Genomic DNA, 14862 nt, shown 5'->3' with positions numbered 1-14862 from the left:
TGCCCCCCCTGCCCACTGGCATTCGTGTCGAAATGGCACGGGGCTCTTGGGAGGGCACTCACCCCTTCAGGCACTGGTTTGCCATGGGGACAGTCCCCATTCGCGCTGGGGTTGTGGGGGCTTGCTCCTTTCTGATGGCCACGCGTGCCCAGGGCAGGGCTGTCTCTCCCTGTGCTGTGGGGCAGTTGCAGCTCAGGGAGATTGTTCGAGCTGCTGTGCGTGCAGAGGGTTGTTGCTGCTCTCAGGCGTAAGAGGCAATGCACTGCTACTGCTGTCACAGGTTCCTGACGCGGGCAATGAGGGTGGCAATGCTTCTGTAGAGCAACCAGGGGGACAAAAAGCTGCCATTGCCACCTTTCCTGAACTGCAGTACCCAAAGGCTCAGCAAGGTGTTTTTGTATCCATAAGGAACCTGCATCCTTGGCTTTCTTCTTCCTCCTCCACTTCCCATGAAAGGGCAGCTGGCTGCCTCCTGTGGGTGGACGGGTAATTTAAGGGGGTCGGTACTGAATGGGAATACAGCAAGAAATGAAAATACAAAGGAAACTCAGGCAGCTCTGCCTGCTAACAGGTCACTGGCTGTGTTTTGTTTCCCCTCTGCCCCTCCTCTCCCCGGCTGCAGCTCAGCCTGCTGGTCAGCGATGCTCCAGACCTGACGGCTGGGGTCACCTGCCTCTTCGGAAACCTGACGGAGGTGGAAGGGCAGGTTTCGGGCAGCCGGGTTGTGTGTGTTTCGCCAGCAGCGAAAGATGTTCCTGCCATACCTGTGGATCAGGGTAAGTAACTGACTTCTGGACAGCAATACGATGTCTGTGCCACCAGACAGTGCGACACAGGTTTGGAAGTATCTGCTGGGTGGAGCAGACCCTTTGGGCTGCTGCTGGAGAAATTCATGCTCCTGTCAAAGACCATTGAACCCAGGGAGCTAAATATGCTTTGTCCTTAAGAAATGCATCCCACCCAGGGAAACATAGGCTGGGAGCAGGCAGCACCTCGTGCTTGCCCTGTCCCTACACTGTCCCTGCGCTGCCAGACAACTCCCTGAGACAGGACAGGAGCCGTCTGTCCCCCGGGGTGGCTCGTGAGTGGGGCAGGGCCTCGCAGCCTTGCCACGCTGGGTGGATCTGGAAAGCAGGAGCCCTCCCCTCAGCCTGGCTCAGCACCCACGAGTAGGTGGATGCAGTTTCTATTTTTTGGTCCTGATCTTTGGGTTGTTTCTTCATTAATGTCACTGCTGTCATATTTTCTCTTCCCGTAACCAAAATGCTACTTGCTTAAAACTCGTTTTCTCCTTGGCATCCTTCCAGGTGTCAACTGTTTTTCCCTGCTGATATCTTTGTATTTGTAAGGCATTATATGGAGCCTGAGACTTGGTGAACACTGGGGGCTGAGAGCCGCTGCGGTAGCAGGGCTAGCGTAGGCTTACCCACAGCAGCTCCAGAAGAGCGATCTGCTCTTAATTAACCCAGTGCTGAGGCTCCTAAAGAGCTTCACTAACGCCCTCGTTTCCAGCATTGTCTCCTATTCTAGTCTTGGGCTGCTTCCCAGAGTAGACCGAATTAGTGTTTTTATACTGGAGACAGAATCCTTTAGAGTACGGGATGAGATCCCAAGCTCGTTTCAGCTGTGACCCAAGGCAGCGTTTAGACCCTGCATCTCCAATGCGCTTTTCCATCAAGCCTGATTCGGTCTGGAGGCATTGCTGGAGACAGCCAGCCCAGCACCCCGAGGTGCTCAAGGGCAGGGTCTGGCCGGGGGGATGCTTAGCCCCCAGCTTGGGGAACTGCTGCAGACTCACTGCGGGTGGGGGGCCCGACACCTGGGGGAGCAGGGAGACGAAAGGAACCCGACTTCCACCTTCTACCCCAGAAGCAGACGTCTCTGCACACTGGCAGGCGGGGAGCGGGTGCCCCCCCCGTCTGCTGTTGCTTCCTTCGTTACTGCTGGTGGGACTGACGGGCTCTGGTTTGCATTCCCAGACTGGTTCGGCGTGGTGCTGCAGCTGAAATCACGGGAGACAGGGAGGACGTTTGTCAGCACGGAGTTCAAGTTCTACAACTGCAGTGCCCACCAGCTGTGAGTGCTCCCTCCCCGTCCCCCAGCGGAGCCAAACACCAGCTAAAAAGAGGAAGGGCTGGGAAATGGATGCTGGGTGCCGGGACCAGCCGGGGGGGTTATTGCGCTGCTTGGTGCAGCCACGTGCGGTAGAAGGGGAGCCCACTGGTCCCCGTCTTCTCTGAACTTCTCTGGGTGCGTGTGTAGCTTTCTCTGCCTTGTGAGACCCAGGCGGAGTGAGCCTGAAAAAACCTTAACCTGCTGGTGCCCCCAAGCTGCGCGATCCCGCAACTGTGAACTCGATGCATCTTCACAGGCAGCTGGAGGAGGCAGAGCAGAGGGTCCGGGGAGGTGGGCTGCAGGCAGTGGGGAGGTGGGCTGTGGGCAGCCGGAGGAGGCAGAGCGCTTCCGCCCTGCACCGGTGAGGAGAGCAGGGTGCTGGCTGCTGCGAGGAAGCTCCACGGGGCGAGAGAGGAGGGCATGGCCGCCGGAGGAGACGGCGGCAGGGACTGACCCGGACGTCTCCAGCCCTAGGGTCTGAGCACAGTGGTTGTATTTTAGATGGGGTAAGCGAGAGCACTGGCAGCAGGAGCTCCCTGCAGCCTGTCTGCCCCTGGGGTTGGGGCAGAGCAGCCCTGAGAGCCCGATACAGCAGCCCAGGCGTGCGGCAGGCACGGTGGGCTGCTGCGCGAGGGCTGGGGGCCTCGGTGCTGCTGAGCATCGTGGAAATGTATCCCCTGCAGGCACATCTGCCGCTGGAAGGTGGCACGCAGCTGGCTGGCCTTAAAAACATGTTTACAGACCTGAAGCACTTAGAGATTTCTCTCTGGAAACACAGCAAGCCCAAAAGCACCAAAATGAAATGTGGGCAGGGCCTGCCAGAAGTTGGATGGTGAACGGCAAGCCTGACCCGTGGGGCTGGGCAGCATCTCCCGTGGCAGGGTTCAGCTGCCAGCTTTGCTCCGGGAGCATGATTTGCTGCTCGAGCTGCCTGGTGGGAGTCAAGGAGTGCCAGCACAGGGTCACTCCCAATCTTTCTGCACTGGATTTGAAGCCTCAAGCTACGGGGCCTTCCCTGCTGCACTTGGAAGAAGATTGGGTGCATTGATGGGCTTGGCTGGCCTGCAGTTTTTCTACGCATGCACTCAGGTTTTTTTAATTTTGTTTTGGGCCATAGCACAGAGCAGAGGTACCGGGATGAAAGGAGTGCTGTCAGTCCTTCAGTTCACCCACGCTACCTCTCGTGGTGGTCTGTATCCATTACCCCAATGATCCCTGCCTCCTGTCGCACTACCCTCGTGCACAGCTCTGTTCTTACGTCCTTGTCCCTCAGTCAGGCTGTACAGCACTTGCAGTCCTTCCAGCGGTTCCTCTGCATTCTCCTGGCTTTGAATTTGCATGAGGGATGGCATCACGGGGACCCCTATTTTCACTTAGGAGCTGAGGTTTGAATCGGGAGAGGCAATGCATCTTTTCTGGCCTGTCATTTGGCTTCATCTGACCATGCCTTTCTACCAGCTTGTGTTTGGAGATAAAGTGCTAACGCGGTGGTAAATTCTGCAGCACTTACATCATACCGGACTCGTTATCAGTGAGTTCAACAAGGGCACGAGCCAGCCTGGGAGGAATGAATCACAGCATGCAAAAAGGAGGAAGGAATACAGGTCTCAGCCAGCGGAGAAGAGAGACCTATTGATCCTGAGACTCTTCATTGCAATGGCAAGGGTGTCTAGAGAGAGCAGGGGAGCAGCCGTGCCCTTTGTGGCTGTGCGGCAGCACGAGAAATGGTTGTGGTGTACGAAGCACGTACCTCTTGGGAGCTGGCATTAGGCTGGACAGGAACATGCTGCTCTTGCAGACTGTTTCTGCGAAACCTCCTGTGCTGGATCCAGCTGTTGTGAACCCACGGGCTGAGATGGCTCGGCACTCAGGTGCATGAATTCCTGTGTCCCGAGGGAGCTGCAGGTGGGTCAGGGAACGTGGTGGTGGCCTCTGTGTTACGTCCCTTTTAGTAAGCAACAGATGAGGTGGAGGGATGCGCTTTCTGAAGCAAAAGAGAGACAGTGGTCCTTGAGAAAGCTGGATTGGGATGAAAGAGCAAAGGTGGTGACCTGGTGTAAGTCTCTAAGAGCTCAGGATCCTGCCGGGAGCCCCTCACCCTGCTCAGCTGAGCAGAGCTGAAAGCAGCAGCCAGAAAACCACGGTACAGTGAGAGGTGCCGAACGAAGCCGTTGGCCTGGGTGATCAGAGAGGTTCTCTTCCCTCGGACCCAGCGGTGCTGGGAGAGGCAGAAGCTCCACCAGCACTAGACAGGAAAGCTGGAGGCCAGGGCCAGGTCGGGTGAGGGCAGGTGGGAGAAGTGCTACAGACCGAAATGGAAATGAGTCAAACAAACGAGTAATTAAATAAGCTTGCAGCACTTGATATTCTTCCCCAGATTTGCATATGCATGATTAGAATAAGCTTCCTTGGCTATTAAGGTCACTACAAATGCATCAGAAGGAAAATACAATTGAGTTATTAAAACACGCTTTCTCGTGACAGCAGCCTGTGAGAGGCATTGCCCTGGCACCTCTGCCCAGCTGGCGAGAGAGGCCCTGCCTGGAGACCTGCTTTCTTCATTTTCTGATTTCCAGCCCAAGGCCACGCTCCCGCTTCCCTGGTTGATGCTCGTCTGTTTGCGCTGACCCTGGGCTCGCTCCAGCGCATCCCTGCCCCGGGCACTGCCCGCTCCAGGCAGCACCCCGGGCTCTGGAGCCGCAGGTTACGACGCGGAGCTGAGTCCCACAGGCACAGCTTACACTTACGCCAGCAGACGGTCACCAAAACGCTGCCATGTGGCACGGAGGGTTGGCCTCAGAGATGGAGGAGGTGGTTACTGCAAATATTAGCAGCTGTCATGGACCGTGCATCTAACTGGCAGCCAGTTAGTGTGGAATAAAAACCACCCAGCCAGTTTGCTGGCAGCTGGGCCACCCCATGTCTGAAAAGGGCCTGCATTCTTTCAAAAACATTTCATAAACAGTTCATTTCTTCCAACATGAATCAAAAGCACTTGCTGGTCTCTTTGCACTCTGAGGCCAAGCAGAAGTGTTAGCATTGACTTGAAGCATTCCTGACTTGTAAAACAACTGATCCAATTTTTGCCAGGCTTGCCTTGTTTTCCATTTTCTAGAAACTGAAAATCAAGTCTGGTGTCTGTGCAATATTGTGCTTTATTTTACACCAATGCAACGATGTGCAATAAATCCCAGCTTGTGTTTTATTACTGAATGAATTGTGAGGTTGCTTAAAGACTGTCTTTTGAGTGCATGTTTTCCCAAAACTGTTTGTTACTTCTGTTGTATCAAAACATCCCTCCAAAGAAATTATTTTCCCATGAAGGACCCTGAGCCTGGGCCTCTGGCTAGGCCTGTCTGTTACCATACAGACCTCCCAAGGTGATAACCTCCTCCCTAACTCCTCCTTTCCCCCGCAGGTGCCTGTCGTGTGTGAACAGCGCTTTCCGCTGCCACTGGTGCAAGTATCGGAACCTCTGCACGCACGACCCCACCACGTGCTCCTTTCAGGAGGGACGGATCAACGTCTCTGAGGTACCAGACCGGGCTTTCAGGACTCCTGAGCTCTTTCTTCTTTGCTTTTCTATGGCACAATTAGCATAACCAATGCTTATGTGAGGTTTTTCAACTTTCCATGGGTCGGGGCTCCTCTCTTGGCTGGCATTGAAAACTGCAGATACAGCTTTAAAGGAGTATAGCAAGAAAGTATCAGTTTAGCAAAAACGATGTGTCTCAACCCAAATGCCAAAGCTGATCCCACCTCTGATACGTGGGTATGCTCAGGTTCAGTACTACCTGTAATTGCTGTAGGGCTTTCCTTCGGGGGTCTCGAAGACCAGCGCATTTCAGCAGCTCCACTTTACATACGAGGCGTGCAGGGATTTACCCGACAGCAAGCAACAAGTCAGATGCAGAGCTCTTGGTGGGACTCGTTCAGTGGGTTGTGTTGGCAGGTCTGAAATTTATGGCAGGAGCCTTACTAAACTGATTAAGAAGGGAGTTACAGACATGAACAGCCCCAGACTTTGGAAAAGAGAATTGATTCAGGTTCCAGCGCTGTGGACCAGGAGCCATCTCTCTTAGCAGTTAATAAAAGGTGTGGGGCTCAAGTCCAAAAATGCTTTTAACAATTTGAAGGAGGCATAGCCCGTTAACAGCTCTGCCAGATCCTCTATATGTCCCGAGGCAGAGGGATCCATGGAGGAAAGGAGTTTGTAAGCGCAAATTCCTGATCAAAGGTTATCACTAACCCCTTCGTCTGGGGTTTTTGCACCCATTGTCTTCTCTGATTCCCATGCTGCTGGTTGCTTCAGGTTCACCAAGTACAGGGCAGATACAGCCTCTGATGCTGGTAGGGTCCTGGTCTTCGCCCTTATTGTCCCTACATGTAGCTTTGTGGCACCTGAAATGGGTGCGGGTCCTAAAGCTGCAAGGAAAAAAAAGGCTTTAAAAGATGCTTGAAAATCCTGAGCGTCTTGGAAAGTGGGAAAGGCAGCAGTGAGGACATATACAAATATTAGAAAAAGAAAGGAGAGTAAGATTAGCCAGCATCAAGACACTTCAGTGAGTAATAGAGATACAGAAAAGCAGGAGAGATTGGTCGGTAAAGTAAAACACTGAGCCGCTAAAAAGAAGTGACTGAAGCTGCCAGGCTAAACCAGTAATAAACTTGAAATTCCAACAACTCATGGGTCTTTCTGGTTAAAATGCTACCAGGAGGCACATAGGCACAAGACAAGAAAAGTTAGTGAACTGCATGTGTACGTACCTCAGTGGGAATCTGCAAGAGCCGAGGGGTGGACAGTGTCACTGGGAGCAGGCGCTGCCTCCTGCCACCTGCCAGGGACGAGAAGAGGGGCTCACGCAGCAGCCTGAAAGAGCTGCCCCAGGTGGCAAAGGGAACGGACGCCCAAGGAGAAGCATCCACCTGGGGACAAACCAAAAGCTTTCGCAGTCCAGTTCAAAGTCAGGAAAATTCCTTTCAACATAACAAGAGAAAGCAAAAACCTTTGCTTTTCCTTCTCTTGAGTGATGCGGGTTTTTTTCTCCTTCACGCTCAAAGCATCGCTGTCTTCCCAGGCTTTACAATTGTAGTCTCAGTTTTATAGGTCTTCAACCCCATGATCTCAGAAGTGTTTGACAAGTCTCTGGGAAAGTAGGACAATCCCATTATCTCCGTTTTTCTCCTGGGAAGGAACGCACAGGACTTGCCTGAGATCACACAGAGGGAGCCAGTGGAGGAGTTGGTATCTCTGCCAGTTCCTGCTGGGATCACAGGACTGTCGCGTCTCCAAAGAACTTCCTCTGTCGTCTTCATCTTGTAGAGGTTGTTTCTTACCAGGGGATGTTATGTGATATCTAACATTTTCCTGGTGATAACTTTTGATGAGGGCTGATGATAACGATATAGATGCTCCACTGTTCTTCATGACTTCTCCAGACCTCTGAACACACAGGCACAACCAGCCGCCAAAACCTAATTTGTTTGCTTATTCAAGGCAAATGAATGGCCACTTGCGTACACAGTGCAGTGCTAATGCCTTTATTGTGGGCATTTCTCTCTGGCTAACATAAGACATGAAATAAATGCCTCGTAAAGTGTTTTCTCTCTTAAAACAATTCAGATCACAATGTTCTCATTGTGTCATGGCCTGATGTATTAGCAAAATGTTTGTGCTTACCAACATCGCTCCCTCCCTAGCAGAGAGTCGGTTGTGTTTGGAGCCGCAGCGGTGCTGCCGGTGCTGCGGTGATAATGTGGCAATGCCTCCGCCGCGGAGGGAGCAGCACCGGCACGTGCTGCCCTACTTTCAGTCCCGTGTGCCTCTTCTCACGTAAGATTTGCACACGTGTTCACACGGGGTTGGAAATTTTCTCATGCCTTTATATTTAATTTAAGAGAAAATATCTTGAATATTCCCTTTTATTCCTGGCCCATCAGAATTTGTGTCCCAGTGGGATTCGATGTGTAACGAACTCCCTTTGATGCTCCTAGGAGTTGTCTGTCTTGAGAAGGGAAAAGAGCTCAAAGCCTCAGCCACTTTACAGGGTGATGGGGGAAAGAAAGCCCTTCTTCATGAGCTGTACACTTGCTCCTTGCAATCTTCTGGCTGTATTGGCCAAGCTAAATGCTGCCTTTTTGCCCTGCTTTCCATGAAAATACAGCCAAGAGAACAAGCTTTTTCTGTCTCTCCGCCTGCCGTGTCCACAGGAATTGTTTGCTGACGTCCAAGGGCAGAGCTCAGCGGTAGACGTGGGGGATGCAGAGGAAGCCTCCGAAGACGGGTTGGTGCTTTGGCAGGGGTAGTGAGTGGCCTGTGAAGCCGTCGGTAAATGATGCACCTTGAGTGTCAGATCTCTGTTTTGCATCATGCTGTTGTATTGGCAAAAGTGAAAATGTGCAAAGCATGTTTGGTTTAGAGTCGTTGGTAGATAAATACAGAACCCTTCACGACCTTTAAAGCAGAGATGTCTTCCAGGGCAGAGCTGGCTGTTCTTGATATCCTCTGTCTGGTGGGAAGTTTCTGACATGGGGTAAACCCAACTCTTTTGAGGCCTCTGTTTCCAGGTGGCCAGTTCTCTAGGAGTTAATAATTAGACAAGCAACTCTCTTTTCTCAGCCTTTTCTTAGCCTGAGGCTTCATTTGTCCGCAGAAGGTGCCTGCGTAGACACTGCTATCCAAAGAGCAATAGGAAGGCAAAGGTCTGGGGCTGGCTTGCACCCCCAAAAGCAGGGTTTCTCCAAGAAGGGGTCTCGTGGGTGTGAAGCGCTGATTGTCTCACTTTGCAAAGCTTCAGATGAGGCCTATGATACAATTTTAATGTGTCTGAGGTGGTTGGGTTTGTGTGTGTCTGAGACTATAAGATGTCTCTCTCTAAATGTATAAAACACGCAGATAAAGAGGAATGTAGATACATAAATATGTCCTTACACCCCATCCCAATGGAGAGCTAGGACCAAATAAATCCTATTAGTTTCCCAGAATGTGGGATCCCATCCCTCTTTGATGTCCACTGTGTACAGATAATGCCATTTCCACATGTGAGATGCTGAATCGGGGACGGAGCATTTCAGATTCTGGGAGCGTAGTGCAGAGCCAGATTTCAGCTCTGGTCTGACTCCTTTAAATTCTCATTGCTTTTAGAGCAACACCTTTGCAGCTGGCTGTGCCCTTGGATGCTGAGTGCTGCTTGATGTGCCTTGAAGGAAATAAAACGAAATCAAACCTTCCTCATATCTGTCCTTACAATCCCCACCATTGAATATCTGAATGGAAACTATGATGTGCAGGAGATAACTCGGAGCCACATCTAAGTCCACCAAAGTCAGCAAATGACTTTGCTGGGTCACATCGAACTTCTGGAGAGGTGTGTTTGTCAGAAACCAATAGTAACAAAAAGCCCAGTTGCAGCAAGATTAACTCATGTCGGTTTGAGAAGATTAGTTTGAGCTTATTGGCAACACTTTTTCCATCAGTAGATTTATGGTGTGTATAACCTAGTGTTTGGTGTTTGGAGGGGGAAAGAGCCACGCAGGAAGGTGCTCCACAGGGCTGCAGGGGATGGGAGCGCTGCCGGGAGCCGGAGGGAGTGTTCCCACCTGTAACCTGGCCATGTTCGAGGGAATGGCTCCTACCCTCACCGCTGGTACAGGAAGGGTTGTTTATGGGAAAGAAGTAGGCTCCCCAGCCTTCCGTGTTTTGCATGGCTGTAAATATCACAGTACTTCATAAATTAACGGCGAAGACCCGGGTTACAGCACGCGCATACAGCACAGAGCTCCGGACGAAAGGGCGTTGGGTGGGAATTTACCAGTGAGAAAAGTCTCGGTTGCCTTTCTTTTCATGTTGGGTTTCTAAGGAGCAAGGTCTGCTCTCCTTTCCAGTAGCATAAATGAAGAATAATGTGTTTCCATGAGTGATGGGGACCGTAATTTATATCACTGGGAACACAACTGTTAGCCAGGGGTTTACATTCATGTGCCAGATTCGTTTATATTTATAACTTTAAAATGTGTGTAGGAAGTTAGCGTCTGTGGTGGGGTTTTTTTCAAGATGAAAAGTACGAAAATGTTATATTTTCTTCCATTTGGGCTAAATCCCATAGTCAAAAGAAATGCTTGCCATTTCTAGGCAATTTTTTCCAAGTAAGAGCACGAAGATTTGACCTACTAAAACTGCTCTGTTAAACACAAATAATAACTACGGGTGCTCTGTTCTACTCCACAGACAGATGCATATCGTGGGTCTTTAAGGTATTTGTAGACCTTGGAGTCTTTGAGGCTAAAAAGTGTTGGAGAAGCATAAAATGTCTTTGTAAATTGTGTGATGATACTTCATACACAGAATATTCCCCAAGAGTCTGTGCCGCTCATGCGTCGGAGTCTTGTCTTTCTCCAGCAGATCTTCTGATTTGTGTTTATTCTAGCGTACAGAAGTCAAGAAGGATAATGAGAGGATTCAGCATGTGTTTGTTTAGCGAGAGGAGGCAATAATGGCCTTTCTAACTCACTGCAGGATTTACTTCTCATGAATTAAAAAACACAGTAAATTGATTATCGAACAAATTGTATATTCCACTGGCTGCAATTCTCCCTTTTATTCTGTATTTTCTGGATCATCAGCTCTTCTCGGCACTAGCATGGTGAAGTGCAGAATCGAGCGCCCAGACCTGAGCCCTGCAAACCAGGGATGGTCTCGTTACTTATAACCACGAGGGAACCTTTGCCACAGCCACACAGCTTCGATCCCAACAGCAGGACTGGTGCTGCCAACCGCTTCCCAGTTCATCACGGAATTCCTATAAAGTGAATAAACATTGACAGAGGCATTGCTAAAGCTGACAATATACCTCTAACAAAATAATTTGTTAGCACTGGCTTTTAGATCAGGTAGCACGTAGAAGAGGTGGCGAATGGACAAACCAACCTGCCAGGCTGATGCCACGTGGCATCACCCCCTTCAGCTCTGTGTGCGCAGCGCGGGACCCAGGCGCTACTGCAGCAGCACCCTCGTGGGACCCGTACGCGCTCCCACACGCTCCGTGGGAAGGCCTGTGTGTGCAGGGACGTGCGTGTACATCACTGCGGCAGCAATTTAAAAAACAAACGAAAAAAAGACCTGAAAGCTGAACAATGAGCCTGGATGGGAAATGGCACAAACAGAGAAGAGGGGGTCTCCAGCAGTGCTTCTGCAACACGTGCCGCATCCAAGCAAGCCCCGCGCCCTCCGCAAGCTCCTGCAGGTTTTGCGGCTTCACTCACTCATCTGATAAATTCAGCAGCAATTGCCAGCAGCAATGTGGCTCCCCACGAAATGCGCTGGGCTTCGGTAGTGTGGCATCTTCCTACATATCCCTCCATCCCAAAATGTATATCCCCTTATTAGTGTGATCACTGTAGCTGTCAGCCAACACAGAGGGGCTGCCTTTCTCGGTGTTTCCCTGAGTGGCATGCACTCACAGGCTGCATGCCTTTTTTTCGCCAGAATCCCAATCTGACATTTTTCTCCCACTGAAAGCAAAGGAAAAAAATCTATTATGTCCTACTCATCTCTAATGACAGCAGAACAATTCTTGCTACCAGCATTTTCAGCACTACAGAGCAGATTTGAAACTGTAAGTCCTCTCCCATGTCTCTAAAGGAAGAAGCATTTCTTTAACAGTCGTCTCACGAATGGCAGTGGCCAGGAAGGATAATGGTCCATAACATATTCATTATTTTCAGGACTGTGCACTGAGGTTCTCCCACTGGTGATGTGGTTGGAGATTTTTTGTTTTCAATCATAATGTGATAAAAGATTCTATGGCTCCAGGATGCCTTTCCTCCCAAACACGGGCTTTCCACAGGGCTGGGGACCTCTGGGGACCTTTCCACAGAGCGGAGCCATTTCTCTCCCACTGGTCCTCAATACGGCTTTGAGGTTGCAAAACCTTTGAGGTATGCAAAACCTTAAATGCAGTCAGATCTCAAGTAGAAGGTGGTACAGGTGTGCGGTGCATGACGAGGAGGAAGGAACGTGCGTGCAAAGTCAGCTCGGACAAGCTGGGAGTTGGATGGAAAACGCCATGAATTGTAGGGGTTTGCTGGTGGTAGTGTAAAGGCTGAGCTGGGTCCATCATACCAGGGTCTGCAGGAACCTCAGAGCAGAGCTTTATGGTGGCATTCCCTTCCAGCCTGCAAACCTGCTCCACTGCAGAACAGGGCTTTTCTTTCCTGCCCAGCACAGCCCACTTTCTGGCCGTTGGAGTTTAAAATCACTCTTGGCTGTTAATCCGTGAAAGTCCCTGTTAGAAATAAAATAAAAAATATATACGGAAAAGTGCCACTAAAAAGGTTTATGAGGCAGCAGTTTAAGCTACTGGCTTCTCCAAACTGGGGTAGCATCTGTTTCTCATTTACAACTTGCCTGAGCCAGTAGCGAAACAACATCCCATCAGTCTGGCTGTGAGCTGGAGAGGGAGCGCGGCTTGGCGTGCTTAATGGCCATTAGTGAGAGATGGGGATTTTCTCCCTGAATACACAGTCCTAGCGGGAGCCTGGTGAGGATGGCTCTCGTTGCATTGCCATCCGGATGATTTACTTTAATTGCTAGGCAGGGTGGCAAAGGGCTTGGGATGCCAGTCTGGGATTTGGCAGAAGGAAGGGAGGCATCAGTTCATTTTTTTCTAAAACTTCTACTTTAGCTTGGGATTAATCATTTAGTGTCAGATACTCACAGGTACTTAGGTACCTAGTTCCATTAGATCAAAGCAAATTAGAGCGAAACAGAATGTAAATACTTCTGACGGTCAGAGCCTTTGTCTGTGCGTGTTGCAGTTCCTGGTATATAAATTGAGGAAAAGCTCTATCTCCCAGTGTGTTATGAAGAGATAATGTTTAGGATGTTGAGAACTTATGGGAGGAATGTCATACAATTACCAGGCACTGATAGGTCTTTTTTTGGACTTCATCTCAGAGTATCATTTAGACATGTAGTTTGTGCTTATGGGGAACGGGAGATCTGCTCATATGTAGAATGATGGTTGCAGGGAGAGTTTCTTTTTATTTTGCATCCAGCATCTTGCATAACAAAGTCTTGAGCTACTGCAATATTAAAACTTGCTATTAATTTACAATTGCGTTATTTTGGCCAGATAGTAGCAGAAGTAGAAACAAATCACACTTCTCCGTACTTAATGTTTTAATTGCTGTGCTTTAGTTTTCCGAATATATAGTTTTGGAGGCAGCAGCATTTTGCTCTTTTCTTTGCTCTTTATTGCAATCACACAGATGTTTTAAGTATTTTCACGTGGTTTTCAATGGAAAATTTAATAACTGCTTCCACTTTCATGGTATTTTGTACATTCAAAAATCAGGCTGTTTTCAGGGACTGAGGAACCATCCCTACTCATTTTTCACTGCCTCTAGCTGAGAACTCCTGAGCCTTAACGTGTTCATAAAATGACCATCAAGGATGAAGTACCATTCTTTATTTAATGTCACCTTTATTTAATGCCTTTAGGTCAGTTTTGGAAACCTTTGGGGTTCAGGGAGGAGTCCATTTCACTCCCGCAGCGGTTGGTGAAGCTCCCCTCCCGCTGGAGGAGGGTTCATTTGCAGCTCTGCGGGCGGTTGTCAGCCAGCCTCGTGCCTGGTGTTGCAGGAGCAGGACCTGTTTAATCTCCTCTTTCCTGCAAGAGGCTTCGGTTCCTAATCAGGAAAGCCCTGAAGTGAAATGTCTTTGTGCTGTTTTGTGCCAGCCCCCCCCTCCCTCCTCTGGACTCCCGCTGAGCAGCCTCTCCCCACTCCTGGAGCTCAGCGTCCCTCGCTGTTTCTGGTTGTCTCCCCAAATGCCTTTGCTCTGGCCTGGCAGGGTGATGGATGGCACTGTAAGGCTCTGGCTGTAACATTCTTCAGAATTTGCATTTGACTTGGAAAAATGCATTCCTGGAGCAGGTCCCGATTGCGTCCCAGAGGTGCAGAAGGACTTTGATCTGCAGCGGGAGCTGCTGCCCATTTGTTTGAATCGCTGAGCTCGGCTGGGACATCACCTCCCGCCTGCCCGTGGGGCTCTCAGGGTCCCTATGCCGCCTGGCAGGCTGGGTTTGCTGTTTCCAGGCTAATGTAAAAAGGCTTAGGGTGCCTGAAGGATCCGTGTCCAGAAGAGTTGGAGGCTTAAGGTTTTGAAGCCCAAAGGGCGCTGTGAAGAAGGCAGAGACCCGGAGCCTCAGATCCCAGGGGCATCAGAGCTTGTTTGGTATCTTCTGGGCTGGCCTTCCTCTTCTTCTGAGGGTCTCTGCATTGAACACCCAGTGGCAGGAGATCTGCAGGTGCCATCGCTTGTTGATAATTTTGCTGTTTTCACTATGCGTGAGGGGACGTGTGGCACTCCTGGTCACGGCCCAGCATCCGCCCCTCTGATACATATTGAGATACAGTTGTACAAAAATTAATTAGATTTTTTTTCAGTCCTCCTTCCTCTGAGGCAGATTCCTCCTCAGATCCAAGGACAGACACTTTTTTGAAAGCCATAAGACCTTTACAAATGTTGTTTGCTGGAGGAGGCTCTGAGTTTATTGCACATGCCAAACCCTTTGCTACGGTTCCTAAAAGAAAAGGCCAGTTCTGCAGACTAGACAGAATTTCAGAAGGCACAGGGGGATCAGGATTAGGGTGCTTAATCCCATCTGTGAAAACGCCGTCACTACTCTTCTGGATACTGACTGCAACCAAATCCTCCCGTCCTTGGACATACTCCACTTCCCCGAA

At 50.1% G+C, this 14862-nt stretch overlaps 1 protein-coding gene across 1 annotated transcript in view; it reads left to right on the top strand.

The window, feature by feature from the left end:
- LOC104074512 (plexin-A2-like) overlaps positions 1–14862 on the top strand; it is an 86361-nt gene that overhangs the window by 42564 nt on the left and 28935 nt on the right. Inside the window, exons 6-8 of the mRNA XM_009574656.1 lie at positions 623–776; positions 1980–2076; positions 5534–5648. Of these exons, the coding sequence (XP_009572951.1) occupies positions 623–776; positions 1980–2076; positions 5534–5648 (366 nt within the window). The remainder of the gene's footprint in view (positions 1–622; positions 777–1979; positions 2077–5533; positions 5649–14862) is intronic.

Source organism: Fulmarus glacialis, unplaced genomic scaffold (assembly GCF_000690835.1).
Source record: "Fulmarus glacialis isolate BGI_N327 unplaced genomic scaffold, ASM69083v1 scaffold7043, whole genome shotgun sequence".
Lineage (NCBI taxonomy): Eukaryota > Metazoa > Chordata > Aves > Procellariiformes > Procellariidae > Fulmarus > Fulmarus glacialis.
This window is presented reverse-complemented; position numbering and strand designations above follow the sequence as displayed.